Genomic DNA, 19,870 nt, shown 5'->3' on the forward strand with positions numbered 1-19,870 from the left:
ATAGGCCAATATGTGAGGCAAGTATCTAGGCTCAAATCAGACAAGGTTAGAACATGGGAAAACAGAACAAACAGGAATTTAAAGAAACGTCATAAATAGGTTTTACACATTACTTCCTTAACAAATGCCTTGACTGACATATTTTTCAAACCTGACTTCCCATCTACCCTTTCAATCTTTTACTAAAATATATTTAAGTGACGTTTTTCTGGAAAAAGCATTTAACAAAGCCTGTAATTTACCAGTAATACTCCAACAAACCTGGAGCAAACAGCACACATGCTGTTTTATTACTAAGCATTAAAAGTCAACGTTCTCAAAACCAGTGCAGCTTATGTAAGGTAAGGCATCTCCACCGTATGGCTCTCAAAAGAAGCAATTCCTTAATGACAGTAACATGTGTCTATAAAGAAAAATCTTCCTAAAAATAATTTAAATATAGCCAGCGAGAAACATACTAATGTTCAACAGAGAAGAAAGCCTCTCACATAAATCAATATGTCTCTTTGATCCCTCAGTTGCCTATTAAAAAAATTTAGGCAATTGCGCTTATTACTGGAAAATTTGCAGTCTTGCTCGTTGGTGTCAATCTTAAATATCAGTTTGTGTTTTTTTTTATTGTGGGAGGGTTGTTTGTTTGGTTTTTAAAGCAAGGAAATTAGTGACCTAATTAAGTCAGTAATTTGTTCCATACCAGCTATTTACCTTTTTGGTGCTTACATAAAGCACCAAAGTGACCACAATATATTCCTTGGTTTCTTCCAACCACACAAACTCAACACAGACTTTACCCTCTGAATCTGCATAGTCTGCAGTATAAATATGACCCATGTAGTCATAAAGGCCAGATGACTTGGTAGACAATCCCATGTGGACTGGAGCACTAAAACACCAGAAGGGCTTTCCAGTTTCATCCAAGAGAGTCAGATCCATCACAAAGCAGTCCTACAAACACAAGCAGAAGAGATTATTTCCCCATGGCCCAGTAAGTAGATCTGTCCCTGATGTTAGAAGAAATATAAAGGGTTCAGAGGGTTTTGTACAAAGGTTAAAACCTCAAAATAAAATTGATAATGGTTCACTGACCTATTGCAAGAAATACTTACTTAGAGGTTTTCTACAGAAATCAAAATTGCAACCCACAGACATGAAACACTGCAGTACAGAAGGTACCACTGCCAAACCAAATCAGACATTATTTCTTGAACATTTTTCAGCCCTTAACATCTGTTTTTCTCAATTATTAGTTACTTTACCATTCAAATGATTATAGTCCCTTCAATATGAGTAAGCAACCTAAGCTTAATGTCAGTTGCTAAACTTGTGTGAATGTAGCAATGTTTGCAAAGATACTCAGGGACCACTCAAGGCAGAGCACGCAAAATTACCCTTCCAAGCCAGCTGTATACAGTACTTTTTGAAAGGCTCACAGCTTCAGTTCCCAAAAAGGTAATAGTAATAATCCTGATGTAATTCCTCCTCTTACAAATTCTTGAAAATATTTCTTTACAAGATTACACAACTAGATAATTTAAAAATGTTAATGCCAATTCTTTTGTCTTTGCAAACTGATAGTTTCCCATATCCCTTAGAAGCACAGGAGTTGTCTGTCATGGTTAGTATCAGCTGTTCCTTATTCTCTTGAGTTCTGAATCACTAAATGAATCAAATTATCTTAATTATGTTGTATCTGTGGTCCAAAAGCAGAAATAAACCAAAACCAACACATTCCATGCCAAAAAAATTCATTTGGAATGCTTTATTTCTCTGTACTACATAGTTGTGTTTCTGTTGCTCTAACATTGCTTTCACTATTACTTTACTTCAATCAAACAACATAAGGGCAGATGGCACAAACATGAGGCAGTATGATACACACAGTTTCCCTAAGCCTTTTAATGCAGACTATGCTGAAAATACAAAATTCAAACCAAACCTGATAATGATGGTATCATAAACTTATATGAGCTACAGAATCACTGGAAACCAGAAAGAATTACAATTTTCTGGTTTGACAACTTGCATATATAAGGCCAATTACAAAATGTAAAGTGGGATGGTGTTGGGTGGTGGGATGGTGAGGTTTCCATGCATTTCCTTCCTGGTTCTAGTCAGGATCAGGTTAATTTTTGCAGCAGCCAGGAGGTAGCGTGGCTAACACAGTGACATTGTTCTATACCACCTCATCTCATTTCCAGGAGCAAGGAAAAGGTTGTCTTCTCAGTCAGACTATTGTGGCATGGTCAGGTTGAGTTCCTCCCTTCACATGCATGTTTGCATGTTAATCACTCGCCTCTCTTGTACCTTCTTATTATTAATTTTGTTGCTGCTACTCTCCATTTTCTTCTCCCATTGCTGTTTCCAGTAAACTGCTCTTATCTCAACCTTGACCTTTACCTTTGTGCCTCCAGTTCTCCCCTCCAGCTCAGCACAGGGCAGAGGAAGGGGAGAGAGCCAGTAGAGAGTGTGATTTGGAGTGGTTACAGTGAGAACATTAAATTGGAGAATACCATTCCTAAGCCATGACAATTTCCAACTATCTGTACTTCAGCAATTAAATTTTTTACTAAAAAACCCAGAAGTGCCAAGAAAGCTTTTGGGTTTTTTGGTTTTCCTTAAGAGTATTAAACAAAATTCAAATAAATTCCAAGTACTGGAATGTCCTACTTCTGTGGCTGATGTTATTCGGCCTCCACACATTTTAAGAATTTTAGACACTTATGGTAAAGACCACAGTGAATTCAACCCATGGCTATATGCTGACAAATTCTATCTGTCACCCCAAAATGAGGCATTTAAAAAAATTGTATTCTTTATTTTGTCGTAGAAACAAACACTCAATATAATTTATGCCGTATGCACATAGGAGGGAGACTAAAACTGAAAAACTAAAGACTACAGCCACAGCTGTTTCCTCTGTCAGATAACTTCCTAAATTCTTATATACTACTCAGGAGTATTTTCATGGAAAAAAAAAATCCTGCCAAGCAGCTGAATCACAGATTAGACTCGGGTTAAAATCACAGAATGATTTGGGTTAGAAGGGACTTACATAAGTCATCTAATTCCAACTCCCCTGCCTCACCATGCTCATCATGGGCGAAAGAATTTTTTTGCCTTTTTTTGTCAATGTCCAATTTAAATCTACCCTCTTTCAGTTTAAAAATATTGTCCCTTGTTTTGTCAACACATGCCTCAGTAAAAAAGTCTCACCTTATCAAACAATATTTCATTCCACATCTATACATGATTGGCAGAAACAGCAGTTTTATTAATTTTGAGGGTCTTTTCAAAAGACGTGCCAAATTTGAAATCAAGTGTTGAACTAAGTGATTTTTCAGTAGTGCTTAAACTACATTCATCAGAATTTTTACAACTTCTGAAACATTCACGCCGATAAAGTACATTTAAAAATATGTGCCTTCACCACTATTGCAAAAGGTACAGAAATAATCTGAAGCTTTGTTTGAAGTAACTCTTTCAGGAATTTTATCCAACAGAATGTGTGAGCATTCCTCTAAAAAAATAAAAAGTTAATCCAGCTGACTGATGTACCTGACTGGAGCTAGGTGCTGACTGTGTGGATGTGGTCTGTAGTTTCTCCCTGTGGCCACTGGCATTTTAACATTCCCCAGCAGTTCCTAACTTTCACTGCATACACACCACAGAACTGCAGAGTATTTCCCCAGAGGTTCAAGGCTTATTGCTCACAAACAAACCCCAACCAACCAACCAACCCAAAACAAACAAAAAACCACAAAACAAAACAAAAAAAACCAACCCACCCTCACATCAAACCCAAAAAAAGCCCTCACAAAAAGTACATCTGCAGTATTTTTTCTTTTTTTTTTTTTTTTTTTTTTTTTTTTTGTCCAGCATTTACAAGCAAGGCTGGTCAGCCACAGCATCTTTGCTGAGTGGAAAGCACTGGAGTGATAACACACATTACATGAATGAGTCTAGCATGCAATCCACACACTATGAGAGAAAGCAGAAAATGTTTTTCCTCAAAATTCACTTATTTTTTAAAATATTGGAACACAGGTCCTTGTCTAGTAACAGACACCTTCTACATATCAAAAAATTGTTTTAAAATTAGCATATTTAAGATGCACAAACATAATTCTGTTTTGAGATAAGCATTTCCACAAACAAAAAAATATTTCTGACCTTTACATTGCCTTTAAACACATCTGTTTCCCAGCATATGCCAAGTGTCCCAGTAATAGGAAAGTGCTTCCTATTATCCTTCAAGTTTACAACTCTGAGCCTCAGGTATCCATTTTCAATGTCACCTGAAAATATAAACAATATACAACATTACAGCAGTATAAATCAAATTCAGTCCAAGTACGCTGTAAATGTTCTCCTTTTCATGTCTTTTTCATCTCACTCACCAATAAGAAACCCTGCCATACACCAACAGCTAAATATCAAGCACTTCATAGAGGAATTAAGTTGCAGTTCGAAGTTTGATTCTGTGATCCACAGCAGAAATAGCAGCTAAAAACTCTTTTGTATTTTTTAGCATAAAAATAGGAATGGCACCTAAAGAACTTACACAAGGATGCAAGGAGTAAATTTCATATTCAACACTTCCATCTCTAACTGGAAACTCAACCCAATAAAAAGGGTATACAGGTAACAATTTCTCCTTAGAAAGGATATTGCATCATTTAAATTGACATGCATTATGATTTGATTTGAATCAAGTTTTTAAATTATGAATTTAATTTTTTTTAAAGTAGCTTTCCAAAACTCCTGGTTCTTGGGGTTTTTTTGGCAGAACTACTATGATTTGTGATTTTTTTATTACTACGTATATCCATATTTCTTTGGTATCTCTTCTCTCAGAAGAGATTGACTTTTTTTTTTTTTTTTTTCCTTTGCTATCAGAGGAGGAACCAGGGACTCCAACATTCTAATTGTAAGTTTGGGAACATTATAATGAACACAATCTGACTACAAAGAAAAGTGAAAATAAAAGCATCACATGACACAAGCAGATTTCTTGGTAGGACATCCCTTAGACAAGTTTCCTTGAACAAGAGATTCTCTCTCAAAAGAGCAAAACAAAAGCACTAGAGACCTCAGTGCAAAAAAGAAAATATCTAGGACTTGCAGGAGACAAATGAGAAGGGCGAGAAGGAATTCCCAGGAATATAATGCCTGTCAGGATCCAGTAGCAGGTCCTGGATGGTAAGGTAACAAGCTAAGGGGCTTGCAGAGGTTTAAGATGGAAGTGACAGAGTGAAAAAGGAAGTGTTTTGCCTGTGATTCTCCTTCGATCAAGCTGAAGTAGCAGCATGAGGCCACAGACAGAAGAAGCAACATCAGAAAGGCTGGCTGTGAGTTAAATGGCTGCATCCAGCAGGCAGTGCCAGCAAAACCTCTGCTTGGTGGCTGCTTGAAGCAGATCGTTAGAGGCAGTGAAGGAGAAAGAAAGCCCACACTTCAACACAGAGGCCAAAAACTTCTCTGAACTGGTGCTGTAGAGCCAAGGCACAAACCAATGCTGGAAAGGCATCACTCACCAGTGGGGAGTCCAGAGAATACTTACTCTGGGGAGGAAGCAGCCCAGCACATGACAGAGAACAGCAGCTGCAGGTTTTTCAATACAGACACTGTCTGGAATAGGAGTGTGAATACAGTAACCAACGTGACCATGCCCAGGAAATATTTTGTAGGAAATACTTTGTATGGTTGAAGGAAAATGCAATCGTCCGGACCATGATACCCACTGTCTTTGCAGTGAAGTGCAAAAGAAATCAGTGAGAAAAATGTAAGCAGAATTCGTTTCCAGGACCCAGCTCAAAGTAGAAAAAGGGCATTAACTTGATACCTGTCCAAATGGTTCAGTTCCAAAACCTCAGTAAATCAAATTCAATGACAAAATGTCATTCAAGGTAAAAATATTTTACTTAGTTTACTAACTAACCACTGAAAGACCACATTTAAAGTTGAGTTTTTGAACAAGATTTGAAAACATCAGTCAACAAGCATTTTTTTCTAAGATGACTATTTGGTTATCCACAATTCCAGTCTGAATGGAAGTGGCCATTTCTCTTACTCATTCAAATCAAATGAAGTTTGAATGGATTAAAAATGGATTGAAAAAAGCATTCTGCTAATAAATTAATGAAGCCCAGGACATCACTGCCACTGCATGACATTAATACACCACTGCTAGATAGATCAGCTGGCTAAGGTGTATTATAGTTACTTCTTAACTTTAGCCAGAATGGAAATAGGCAACAGATCAAGAATCTGAAGGCTAATTATTCATGGGCTGGTTAATCCAGTCTTTATATATGGGTTTTTTTAATATAAAAGCTCCATTGCAGTCTTTATATTCCAGAGGAGGGAAAAGTCTGCCTAGAAACAAGCAAGGAACTGCAGGCTAAGTACTGAAGTCTTCCCTTCCTCACCCCAGTCACATAAGAAAATGAAATTAAAGGACAGAACAAGCTATGTTAAACATATGAAGAGAAACACAGAGAAAGCAAATTGGACAGGGCTTTCTTCAGCCTGATCCAGACTTTGTTTCATTGTCCCCTTATAACATCTCTAGTCCTTGGTTTATGCAAGACACGCATAGCAGCAAAGCAGCAGAGTAAGTTATAGGGAACAAATATTTCCAAGTAAAGGTAATAAAGAACATATATCATGTAGACAAACTTCAGGGGAAAGAAACAAATAGACCAATAGTTCCGGAGTACTTATTTTAGCTAAAAGCCAAGGAAGTTTGTTTTGCTAACCAAGCCTTTGTTGCAAATTGTCATTTGATTGGTATTTTCAGAGGAAAAGCTGTGCTTAACACTAATTCTGGTGCCAACAACCAGCCTTAAGACACTGAAACGGTTATTTAAACTTGCAAATCAATCTTCAAGGTCAAGCAAAACATTTCAAAAGCCTGATATGAAATTTTACAAACAAATCTTAAAAGCTCTCTAAATACACAAAAATCAACTCTCACATTTTGCAAGCACATCACATCAGTTTACATCAACAAGAAATGACATTGAAAAGTCAAAGCTTAAACTACCATGTGGGTACAAAGCTGTGCTTAAAAAGTTGAAAACCTGGGTAAAAATACACTTCAAAAGTATTTATTAAGAAGCTGGATTCATAGCTTCTGGGAGTCTTCTGGGAGAAAAGCCTGTCATACCTTCCTGAAAACAAGGAAAGTTTTCTAAATATTTTCAATTCAGTTACAAAGTATTTAGCATATTCACCCTACACTATCTGCCAGTGAGACCATATTGCCAATTCTGTTTACATGAAAAGGAGAATAAAACAAAATGCTAAACCCCAGCCCAAACAGTGGCAAACCAGCTAATTACTGTAATGTAAGTATTAATAACAGAAAAAAAATCTGAAGCCATATACACTCCATCTACTTGGTTCAATGAAGTGTGACATAACTTTTTAAATTTAATATTAAGAATTCTGCAAAAAGAATTGCAAACAGAGTAGCAAAATGAAGCTCAATACTAATAGACACTAACAAAAAGCAGATAAATATTAATATTGAACAAATAAATCAGTTATTCTGCAAAATACAAATGGGCATTCTCTGGTAACCTAGGAAGGCCTAGAGCTCCCTAACGAAAACCAATAAATAAGTAAAAGAACAGTATAATAGCTGACAACTGATCTGTGCCTCAAGTTGTAGAAATTGCCATGGGCATGTCTATAATTTAAAATAAAACTGGACTCAGTAGAGAATTTTCAAAAATAGCAAGACAAGAACATTGCAGACTTCCATGCTTCAGAGTCCTCCCAGAGGAAGGGACAAAGAATATTATTAGAAGGGAGCCTAAAACCAAAACACAAACCAGCAAACACAACCAGTCTGGACAAACCTGGCCACCACATTCAGCAACACCATGTTCACCAAAATGAGAAAAATGAACAACAACTTAGAATGAAAAATGTGAGAGCAGACAACCATATGCTGCATCACTACACCATTTCAGGAGGAAGTCAAGCATTTTCCACAAGGAATTATTGTGTGAGCACATGGAAGGGACAAGTTGACAAATGAGCTTATTGTCTGCAGAACCATGGCTTCAGCTGCCTGATGTCCTGTGAGACCAGAATCTGGTGGCTGTCACACTGCTGAAGGTCACAAAACCAGTAATTCAGAAAACACTCGTGAGCATAAAACAGATTCTGTAACTTGCAAAGTGAGATGGCATCACAACTGTAGCTCAGGGACATTTCCTAAAATTTGCATAAAGATCAGCTTATCAGCTTAATCTTTTGTGGAAGTAGCTTCTAAGCAGCAAGAAAGTGGTATCAAGAAAGGAAGTATGCCACATAATACTTTTTCTTGTGCAACTGTATTGCTAGGAGCATAACATTTTCATTTTAGAAAACAAAATATGACATTCAGCTAAACCAGAACAACCAACACAATTCCAAAAACTCAATCCTCTTGCCAATTTTGAGACGTTTTGGGGTTTTTTCTGATAATATAAAGAGGATTCTTGTACTACACAACACTTCAGGTAAGATTTCTTGCTACATGCGTAGACTTTCACTGAAGTTTTAGCCGTAGAATTATTCATTTAGTTTAAGCTTGCAACTTTTCTGGAATCTGAAAAATGTATTTCAGGTATATTTCAGGTTCAAGGACTACTACACTCCACACTGCACAAGGCTGCCATCTAAATGACAGCTCTTGGAATCACCAAACACCAACGAGAAAAACCAAACCAAATCACGGGGAAATTCTGTAGCCCGGTAAAAGCGCTCACGTCTGACAACAGTGCCCTCTACTGACCGAAAAACAACATGTTCTGCAATCCGCACTGCTCAGGAGTGTGGATAAAAAAAATTACTGCCGATACAAAAAAAAATTATTTGGGAGCAATAATTAATTTACAGTACTTAATTCTAAATTAAATTCATGACAATGTCTAATTTTAATATTTTAATCTGTCTCTGCTTACAGAAAGACAGCTATGTAGCTGTAGGAATTTATGCTGAAGTTATGTCAAAAGAGAGATCACACATGTATTTTTCAAAACCTCAGTACAATTATGAATTTGGGCTGTATGAGAATAACAGGGATGGTCAATCACGTCTCATGGAAAGAAGTGCTGAAAACAGAATGAAGCAGCAGTTAAAAAAAATGACTGAAATTGTTTACCACACAATGACGAGATGCCAGAACAGGCAACCTCAAGCTCACCAAAAAAAAAACTATAGATCTTAAAGTTCACAGTAACTTCTACAAATTTATCTATATTTTCAATCTGTCTGTGCATCCAAAGTATACTCAAGGCGAATTCTACAGAAATAAGCTTCCAAATTGTACGAGGACAAACTGTCTCTCCTTTATAAAATACAACTGAAAGAAACATCAGCCTGCACCAAGAGCTATGCCACCGCATTATTAATGCAGCAGAGAACTAAAAGAAAAGACCCTGACAATCTGAAGAATTCAGTCCCAGGCCTGACACTATAAAAATGTAACAATGGGCAGACTTCTTACAGAGCAGCCTTAGGATGCCACACAAAGCACCATGCAGATATAAAGAAACCACACAACTAACAGACATCTTACTCTTAAAATTCCATTTCAGTTTCACCCCTTAAAAGAGAGAAACTGGATACAAGAAGGAAAGACAGGGATCATTTCTAAAACAAACATTATTGTTCTGTCAACTTTACGTTTTCTGCAGAAGAGGCACTTGAATGATCCACACAGGTACATGCAGGTTCTGCCATGAAGGTCAAGATGCAGGTTGTACTCATGCAGTCCATACTCTGAGTCAATATCATCCAGTAAAGGTTGATTAGGTGGAGGAGTATATTGACTTGAAAAAAAGAAAAATAATAGAATTTAGCAAGGGGGAACATGACTTAATAGAGATGTAACATACAGCCCTACACTGAGACTGTCATCTTAAGACAGTTTTGAAATCAAACATCTCTAGTTCATCACACTTCTTTTAAACTAATACAGTGTCTAAAACTGCTGATCAGCTGTTCAACCCAGCCAAAGGGAGAAAATATGGCAGTCAACTTTAAAAGGTACATCTGTTAAACTTCAAAACACGGATTTGTCTTCAACAAAGAAAAAAGCATCAGCTTAACTACAAATCTAAAAGCCCACTAGCTCTAGAGACTTCTCTGAAATAGCAAATATTGAAATTATTTTGCCTGTGCCTAACTAAATAACTACTGCACATAAATGACCTGAAGTGACCACATGCCAGAGGCAACTGAGCAACTTCTACACAGGATCCAATCTGGTACTAAGAGAGAAGGTGTTAAATCTTACATTCTGTGAGAGAAGAGCCACACTGAGTTATAGTGGGCATTTAAGACTACTGGTAGATACAAAAGTATCTGACTAGAAAGCGGAGTGGCAAATAAATTCCCCAAATACTGTTCTAAAGCTAAAAAAAAAAAAAAATTGTATTTTTAAACAGTTTATAATGTATAAACAGGTATTACATTATACACTGCAATATACACATATACAAACACTTAATAGGAAACCCTGCTACTCTCTGAATAGGACTAAAAGATAATTGCAAGCACCTCACCAGTTTACCAGAATTTTTCTCCCCTCTTACACAGCCAAAGATTACTTCTCTACTTCCTGAAATGTCTCCCTCTTTTCTATCACTGTTTCAGATAGGAAGAGGAAATAAAAAGACTGCTTATGAAAAGGGAGAAAGTATGGGCAGTGTATTTCTAACTTTCTCAATACAGCCAGTACTAGTACACTTTTTTAACTAAATTATCTCCACAATAGCATAACGATGGCAATATTTTAGTATGAAAATGCTTCTACATTTTTGTATTTACTGTAACTGTTGTTTATATTACACAAGAATAGTTAATTACTGCCTAAACATAAGCATCTTACCAGCAGGCAATTTTAATTGTAAAACTCAAAGCTTTATTCAAAAGGTTATCTTTACTTCCCACAAAGGAAAACCAAACTTACACAGTAGCAGAACCCAAAATGCTTCTCTCAAGAAGTTGATTATAATGAAGATTCGCCATAACAAAAGCAATTTCATTTTTCTCCTGAAAAGTTAATTAAAGTATATGTATTTTTATCTGGAAATTCTTTTTTTCACAAGGTCTTTCTGAGCATTAAAATTCATAGATAAATGCTGCCGCTTATTACTCTGCCAGTTACTGTAATACTGTTAGTAATGGCTTGCTTTAATACTTGGACTCCTAAAACCTTTACTGTTTTTTCACAAGAGTACAGAATATACATAAAAGATTACAGAATTTCTGTATTACAGGGAAAGAGAGGGAAACTACCTATGTCTAGGCAAAAATTATGAGAGCTCCAAGAATTGCCCCTAGCTTCTAATAACCACTTTTAAAAAGATACCTAAACAAAATCAAACTGCACTTACTCCCAACTGCTGAAACATCAAGATTATTTTCCCATGTAAAGAACTATTTCCAAAGAGGGCTAACATCAGTGAGGAATACAGAATTATTCAATAGAAACTGTGAATTTCAAAGTAAAAAACATGTCTTCACCAGACTATTTAGTCCTAGGAAAACATTAAAAACATAACCTTCTACAGATGTCTATACAGAGAAAACATCAATGCGAAAACTAGAGACAGAGGTATATATTTACTTCAAGAACACAATACTAGGATATCAAGTTTTTTTTCTCTTTAAATGCATTTTTTTAAATCCTGCATTTCCAAACACAGAAGTCAATAGGAAAATAATTCCCTGCCAGAAGTCTATTACTCTCCTGAAATGTGGGCAACTACTGTTTTCATCTCTCTGGGTTACCAGAAAATGACATCCTCTATTCAGACTTTTGGCTTTTTAACTGCTCCTGTATTTTCAAAGTGCAAAATTACAGCTATAAAAGATTTAACTAGGGAGATCTATCAATCTCATAATTTCTCAGTCTTTCTCTGTCCAAATACCAGAAGGCCCACGTAACCTGCCCTTGGTTTCTGTTATGCAGATATGTGCAAAAAACAAGACGTGTGGCATTTACAATTATTACACCCACTGACACTTAACTACCTCATATTACTCTGCCTACACAGAGAATAAGAACTGCTGTTCAGAAAAGCAAGCAGGGAAAATATACTGGAGTGAGGCACTCGATTCTTAACAATGATGTGAAACTTGGTTATGACTGAACCATTTCCAGGTGCTGAAAGATCTCTCTTTCTGAGCATGGATGGGGCCAATGCATGAGCAAGACCAGAGAGCCAACAATACAGGGGCACCCATCTACAAAACGTCTGAAGATAAGAGAGAAATGGCTGTTCACTTAGCAGAGATTTTCACAGACTGAAACAACCAATAATGGGTTTATGCCAGTCAGGTTTTCAAGTTTTCCAGGAAATGGATTTTCACTCTTACCTTTAAGTAGGAGTGAAAGAAATAGTCCTTCTGCACTTTTAAACATTGCCTCTGGCGATTGTGTACATTTGAGGCAGCATGTTTGCAGCTGGAGATTAGACACAACTTTGAGGAACTGCTCACAGCCTCCCTTAGGAAAGTTCCAAATAACCTAAGTCTACATCAAGAGCATGGCTGAGGGGAGGAAAAAAGGGCTACCACCTCTCAATTCAGACCAAGAGCAGAACACCTGAAACAGGCCTCCATAGCACCCAGAGCTACATAGCCACAGGCAGACACAGAGGTGCCAGTGCATCCCATGCAAAGATGCAGATTCCTTCTGAAGTCGACTTCAGATGTTCGGCACTGCCCTCTAAAGACATTCACGTCTACACTTACCCTACAGAGGCTAACTGCTTAACCTAGACTCTTAATACCAAGAATTTAATACCTCCAAAAGGGCACCATTTACAGCATTCCTGCTGCTGGAGCAGGATACAGCTACCTGGTGATGTAGATTAAAATTAAGTTGCTATGTGGGAACTCATCACTTTGAGTGGCATGGGCAGGTAATGGCACGAATCAGAGGAAGAAGCACTTCTTTTCTCAAACCATTCCATTTAAAATTATTCTAGCATATCAAACTTGGGCATGTGAAGACTGTAAAATAAATAAAATTGAACACAGCATCTAATATGGAATGATAGATAACTGATCTCTTAATTAGAAGTGGATTTTTAAAAAAAGTATATATACTCCTGTGACAGCTCTTCAGGATACAATAAATCTTCCACTTACTGTCCCTACATGTGTTTTGTGGTTACTAGTTTAGACAAGATCTTTCAAAATCCAAAGGGGAAAAAAAAGGAAGATTAAAAAAAAAAAAGCCCTCCTCAAACCCAAACTACAAGCCAATTTTTTTTTTTTTTTCATTCAAATCATAATAAAATACAGAAACAAAATGTTATCTTACCTTCCAAATTCCTACTAAGAGTCCTGGACTCAGACTGAAGAGCTGGACAAGCTCATCAGCACCAACTGCGACACTACTTTCAGTCAGGTTGCCAAGAGGGTATTCAGCAATCAAGGAAAATCGACGAGGTCTTTGAAAAGAACATACAGAATGAAGTAAAAAGGCTGTGTCTCCTTATTCATGTAAAAGTTCAGTTTAATTTCATTTTTAACTGTAAAGTCTGACCAGCAGCACATGATGAAAATGGTTTTGAAAGCATTTGCCATGCAGAATCATAAACCATACATTTGAACAACCACAGTGTACTAGCAGGATCTCAACCCCTAACAAGAAAAGAAATAAAAAACACTATGATCTTCTAAAACATGCTTAAAAAAAGAACTTACGTACTTGCCCAATTTTTCAAGATACAGAATTACTTTATAACTTGTTTTTCATACTCTATTGATACTAGATGAAATCACTGAGAAGCAAAATTCAAAGGAAAGTATCAAACTGTACATATAATAAATTAAAAGTATGTGCTACAGGAAGCGTTCCTTTTTTAGATTTTTTTTCTATATTTTACCTATAATTAAAGCCATTAGCTCCAAAAAAATCTTAAATATAAGTTCATGAACACTCTTATTAACTAATGATGCATTTTAAAAAAGGGCAGTAAGTAAGAGTTTGCATTACCTACTCAGAATGAAGAAGTCTTCCTCAAATCCTTTTCAGACTCAGGCTCTTACTATATTCAAAACAGTTCCTAGACTTCCACATAGTATCACTGTAATACCACCTACAATCAAACACTGAACACTGTCTGGGATGGGGCATCCACAACCTCCCTGGACAACCCATTCCAGTGTCACACCACCCTTACAGTAAAACATTTCTTCTTGATCAACATCAACCTTTTCCATCTTTAAGTCAATCAGGCCTGTCCCTGCACTACTGCCTTATAGTCTAAACAATGACATACTGAAATTGGTGAAACCACTGACTTCATCTCTAGTCACAATTTCTAAAACTTGTAACTCTGTGAAATAAACACATCAACTGCCTGCAAGCTTTTTTATTTTCTACATATGAATCATCATCTCGGTAAAACAACTACATTTCCCACATAATTTGACTGCAAGACTTGTTCAGTTAACTTTATACAAAAGGCTTCTCTTGATTTATTTGTTTTATAAGTATATACTCTGCTCATGGTTGAAGAACCAGATGTTTTGTAGGTGACCAATTCCCTCTTTTCAGAGCTCTATGGCCAGGGGCTTTGTGTAAGAAGCAGGCAGCTGACTCTGTACCTACTATACACACAGGCTCAGATGTGGGCAAAACTCCTTGACAGCAACCAAATACCTCAAATAAACACTTTTCATTTATTTTTTAGAATATAATGACAAAAACCACTGTACACATGTAAATTAAAAAACAAGGGACATGCTGTGGACTGTGTGACTTCATATGCATGTACTGAAGACTGCACACATAGTTAAACATCAAGTTCCCTAAATTCATATACACACCTACCAGACAGAAAATAAATTTTAACAACATAGAATACCTGACTGTAGCCACATAAATACTGATTAACTCTTCCAAGCTAAATTTCTCACAATAAAGTCTTCTAGATTTACATTTTTCTTTCATGCTCTAGGGCTTAGATTCAGCTTTCCAAGTCAGGACCTATCAGCCTGCATATCACATGCCAATTAACCTATGAATTAATGCCATAGCTTGCTGGATTATACTATTTCTACTATTCCTCTCTAAAAAGCTCTACCAAAGAGAAGAACATAGAAAGAACTACTGCGGGGAGGCTTTCAAATGAAGGGTTAACTTACTGAATCAAACAAATGTCAGATAGGTCCTACAGACATATTATCAATCAGTTACACCCAAAAAATCCTCAAAAATCCTATATTAAAACTCACCCATTCTTGCTGGGAGGTCTGTTTTGGTCAGGAAGCAATAGTGTAACTCCAAACAGTTTTAGGGTTGACAGGATGTCCAAGCATGGCCAGTCTGTACCATACCAAAGTATGGTAACAGATGTGTCCTTAAATGATAGTTTTGGATTCTCTACTACATGTTCTTTTCCATTTTTGTCCTTTAGAACAATTATCCAACTCAAGCCAGAGACTCTGTTATTTAGGAATTGAGAGGGGAGAGGAGTGTTTAAAAACAAATTCTCAAAGTGATAAAATTTAAACTATGCTTTCAACAGAATTTTTACATTTCTACTAACTGCGACTCAGTTTCAGTCATTTATAGATTATCATTGTATCATTCCATTATGATATACATTTTATAGCTCTAATTCTATACTACTCCAAGCCATTAATGTTTTGTACATTGTTCTGAAGTAAATCTTTGTGACAAGGCATTGCTTACTTCATAGCTTCTTTGTTTTTACATGGAAGACCTGTGTAAGGATCTAGAAATTTAACGAGTCGCATTACTCTAGTCTTGAAGGCACACGTTTGTTCGAAGATGTATTCTTTCTTCCAGTACCCAGGCTTTTTATCATGTAGAGCAGCACGGCCCAAAGAAACAGCTTCTGTTTGTTTAGACTTCATTTTCCATTTTGGTTGCAAATAATTGGAATAAAGTTTCAGCCAAATTCCACTGAAAATAAAAATAGAATAAAGAGGAGTAAATTTCAAGAATAGTCACTTCATTTTTACATGCACATCTCAGCTACCACTGAGCACAGTGTTAGCAAAAAACCAGTCTTGTCTGTCTTCTCAAAAATATGGGATCCAGGATGAAGCTCTGTGACAGCACAGTCAGTCAGCAAGTAAGTGAAAACTGATAAAGGTTAAGCAGAAATTTTTGAAAATTCCACCCTAAAACAATGATGTGTCCTCCTCATAGAAAATCAGCTAGTGGAAAAAGTGGTTTAATATCTCCTATTCAACAAAGACCATCTGTAGACTTCAAGTTTCTCAGTTCAGCTGAGGAGGACAATTAGAATCACCTTTGTTTGGTGGTACTAATGTAATTTCAATCCTTTCTGCACTCTCTTTGGAAAAGCCCAGAGAAGACATGACTTTCTGAAGTCAAAGAAATATGTGACTGTAACGATGGGTTCATCTCTTTCATGCCAGGAAAACTATTAGTTCACATTTCAGCCCCTCACACCCCAGTATCTCTAGCACACCCCAGTATCTCTAGGACAATTCACAGAGTTGAGTCCAGGAACCTACAAAAATTCAATCAATAATCTGTGAATATAGGTTGCCAATAAGTTTTCTAATTTTGAAATGCTAGACACACAGTGTACATAACTGCACTGAAGAAAATTACTAGTGAGGGCAACAAATAGTTGAGACATTTTCTACCATTTATCAGCAAGGCTACCAGTTCTCACTTATCCTCAGGCAAACTTACACTAGCATGTATGGTATGGCATCTTCCCTTCTCCTTAAAGTATTCAAGGACTAGATCCATCCCACACTGCCTCCTACCCATCAAAAGCATTCTCAATTCATTAGCTACTGAGAATAACTCCCCACATATTGAGAGCCAGCTCTGGTTATTGATGCAAGCAGACCCAGGAATTTCGCAAAAACCTTCCAGCCTGCTGCTCTGCAGATATAGACAGAATTCCCCACTGCCATTTTTTAAGACAAAAGTGTCTAAAACACACAGACCAATAAGTTACCATAACTGGTAAAGGTGGGTTCACAGTCAACATGAGTTTTCAACCTTCCATTCACCAAAAGCAGAGTGGGAAGGGTAACATAAAGAACAATCCCCATAACTGAAACAAAGTTTTAAAATCCTTCTACTTTAAGACCATAAAGGGTAGCCAAGTTACCAGACAGTATAAAAACATTTCTGATGGAGGGGGAAAGTTCTTTTTTTAACTCCAAAGCAGTTTAGAACTGTCCAGTCATGAAAAAAGGAGAGATGTCCTTAACATAACATCACATGGGGAATTTGAGCTGTGTATCATCCAATTGGTCTTCACCAGCCTAAAACACCCAGTAAAATAACCTCCTATAAAACTTTCCTGATAACTAGAAACTCCTTCCCAAAAAAAGATATCCTTTGATGGAGAGAGATACTCTGCACCTTACTGTATGATGCTGAAAAGACAGGGCTTAGTACTAGGCATTTCCTGCATTTTGAAGTTGCAGGCTCAGGCAATTTAGTTGACTGAAGATAGACTAAGGACAAATACCTACCATGTTCATCCTCACTCTCAGAAACATATTGCATCTTCCTTTCCCAAAACAGTGTTGGGCAAGCAAAGAAATTAGTTCAAGAAACTCAAAAATTCAGCTAGGGCAGGGAGACAGAGAAGAAGATGAAGGAGGACTTGGAATCACAAGTGTTTAGGAAGGTATCACTTCCCCTTCATCCTCAACTTCTGAAGAAGTCAGGGCAGATAAATCAAAAAGGCATCCAACAGGGAAGCACAAGTTTGCCTCTTTCACAGCAGAATACATGCCCTGCCCTTCTTGCCTCAAATTGTTAATACTCATCTCAAGGTCTCTTACTGAACATTACTACAACAAACCAAACAAATCTTCTACTGCTAACTCAGATGCCAGAATCAGACACATCATCATCAGTCATCACTTGACCACAGTGGCAAAGACTTTGCCCTGTGCTCTCACTTCCTCTCACACAAGCACGTTCTGCTGGTGATCAGAATCCTCAGGCCTTCACAGGCAGACCATACCCATGAACTTCCCACACTGCATGGTAGGAAGGCTGGAATATCCCATGCTGTGACAAGGAGGGTACAGAAAGGGAGGGTCATAAACATTTCCTTGTCCTCAATAGTTACACTGGAGAGACATCAGTGCCAAGAACTGTTCAAGTGAACAGCCCAAAGACAAATCACTGCATTAGGCAGCACAGACATAGCACAATGAAAGACTGATGGTCCTGTTGCAACAAGGACAGCTCCCTGTACATCCAGGACACCAGAAATATCCTAAAAACCACAGTCAGATTTGTCACAGAAATATGCAGTGACTCCCATTAAAACTTCTGTTCATTCACTGCAAGATTCAGGGTCTTGAGAAGGTCCAGGAAAATCCATCAGGAAGAAATTACCTGGTCCCCCCTGAACCAGTCAGGCTCCTAGATAAGAGAAACTAACTCTTTCCAAAGTCTCATTTGTGCACGCACACTAATCTCTATTGAGATTAGAAAATGGAAACAGACATTGTCGAGATGGAGACAGATGAATCATCTTCCCCTGGACAGCCACAGTGATTTTATCCTGCTTCACCATCCTGAAGTGGAAAACACATACCAAGATTGGTAATTTGTGTCAACTATGCAATTTTTATCTACCCTCAAAACCTAAATCTGGATTACAGATCTTCCCTTTAAACTCATCAGTTCTAAAGGTATTAATGCCAAGGTAAACTAACTAATTCACCACACAATTTTTAGTAAATAAGGGAGAAATAGATTCATACCTGGTACAGCAACTTCCTATAGAGGAAGACATTTTCTCATTCAAACAACACTAATGCAGTAGAATCCTACAAAGAAAAGGATGCCCAGATCCTAGTTATCACACACCAACCCAAGTCTCTCCTCTTCACCCTTTCACAAAATTATCATGATATTGGTTGGAGCAATTTATGAACTCTGTATAAGCAATCCTTATTAAAAAACGTGTCGGTATTTATCTTTGTCTCTTTTGTTCTCATTTAGACGTCACCAAAGATTCACAAACAGAGCAACAGATAAAAACCACTAGTGGATCATTTGATTGAATCAATTCCTCTTCAAAAATCTAATGAAAGAATAAAGTATGCAGGACTTCAAAATTGTCAAAGCTACAATTCCATAAAGCTACTGGCAACACACCATTAAGGATCACCTGAACCGAAAAGTTTCTGCAGGTCCATGTGAATACAAATAAATATATAGAAATTTTAAAATTAAAAAAGTGCTAACACCAACATTTCAAAGCACTGGATTTAGTTTTTGCCTCATAACCCCCAATAAACAACAGGCCCTGCACAGCTAGAATTGCATGCAACATGTACTGTACGCTGTGCAGGGCAATTTCAGCAGAGTAACTGCCCAGAGGTGCTCTGGCATCAGAGAAACTGAACTGGAAAGACTCATAATTCAGGTAAACACAACTAGGGCACAAACTGAGACCTTCTCTCTTCCTTACTTGTCATTGGCCAACTCATAGAAGCGTCTATTCACACAACCAAGAGACAGTAGGGACACAGCATCTAAATAGGAAAATATCTTCAGCAGCATTTCTGATGGCATGCTAGAAAAGAAGAGAAAGAGGAATTCTGTTAGACTTGCCTGCAAACTCCAGAAATTACAATGGCAGAGAATTTTAATTTCAAACCAGACAAAAACAGAAGAGGTGGAAAGCAGCAGGTTGTAAACAGATGAAACAAAAAATCACCTAAAGAGTTAAATTGTGGAGTTTGGGCTGTAACTTCACTCTTTGGTATGTGGCATTTGCCTAAAATAATTAATCACAACTTATTCCAGTGGCACAGCACGATTACACAAAAAGTTGTAAGTTTGAGGTTTTATTAGACTTTG

General features: G+C 37.2%; 1 protein-coding gene across 1 annotated transcript; it reads right to left on the reverse strand.

Annotated features, from left to right (window-relative positions):
* Window positions 1–675: 675 nt before the first annotated feature.
* LOC310923641 (F-box only protein 15-like) lies at window positions 676–19,582 on the reverse strand (the record flags this gene model as incomplete). The annotated part of the gene is made up of 8 exons (XM_083885564.1): window positions 676–945; window positions 4,171–4,295; window positions 9,682–9,827; window positions 10,970–11,052; window positions 13,334–13,463; window positions 15,256–15,465; window positions 15,716–15,949; window positions 19,479–19,582. The coding sequence occupies 8 exons, from the start codon at window positions 19,580–19,582 to the stop codon at window positions 676–678; spliced, it is 1,302 nt and encodes a 433-aa protein (XP_083741690.1).
* Between the last annotated feature and the right edge of the window lie 288 nt (window positions 19,583–19,870).

The sequence above is a fragment of the Zosterops lateralis genome, assembly GCF_965231275.1.
Source record: "Zosterops lateralis genome assembly, contig: HAP1_HAP1_SCAFFOLD_156, whole genome shotgun sequence".
Classification (NCBI taxonomy): Eukaryota; Metazoa; Chordata; class Aves; order Passeriformes; family Zosteropidae; genus Zosterops; species Zosterops lateralis.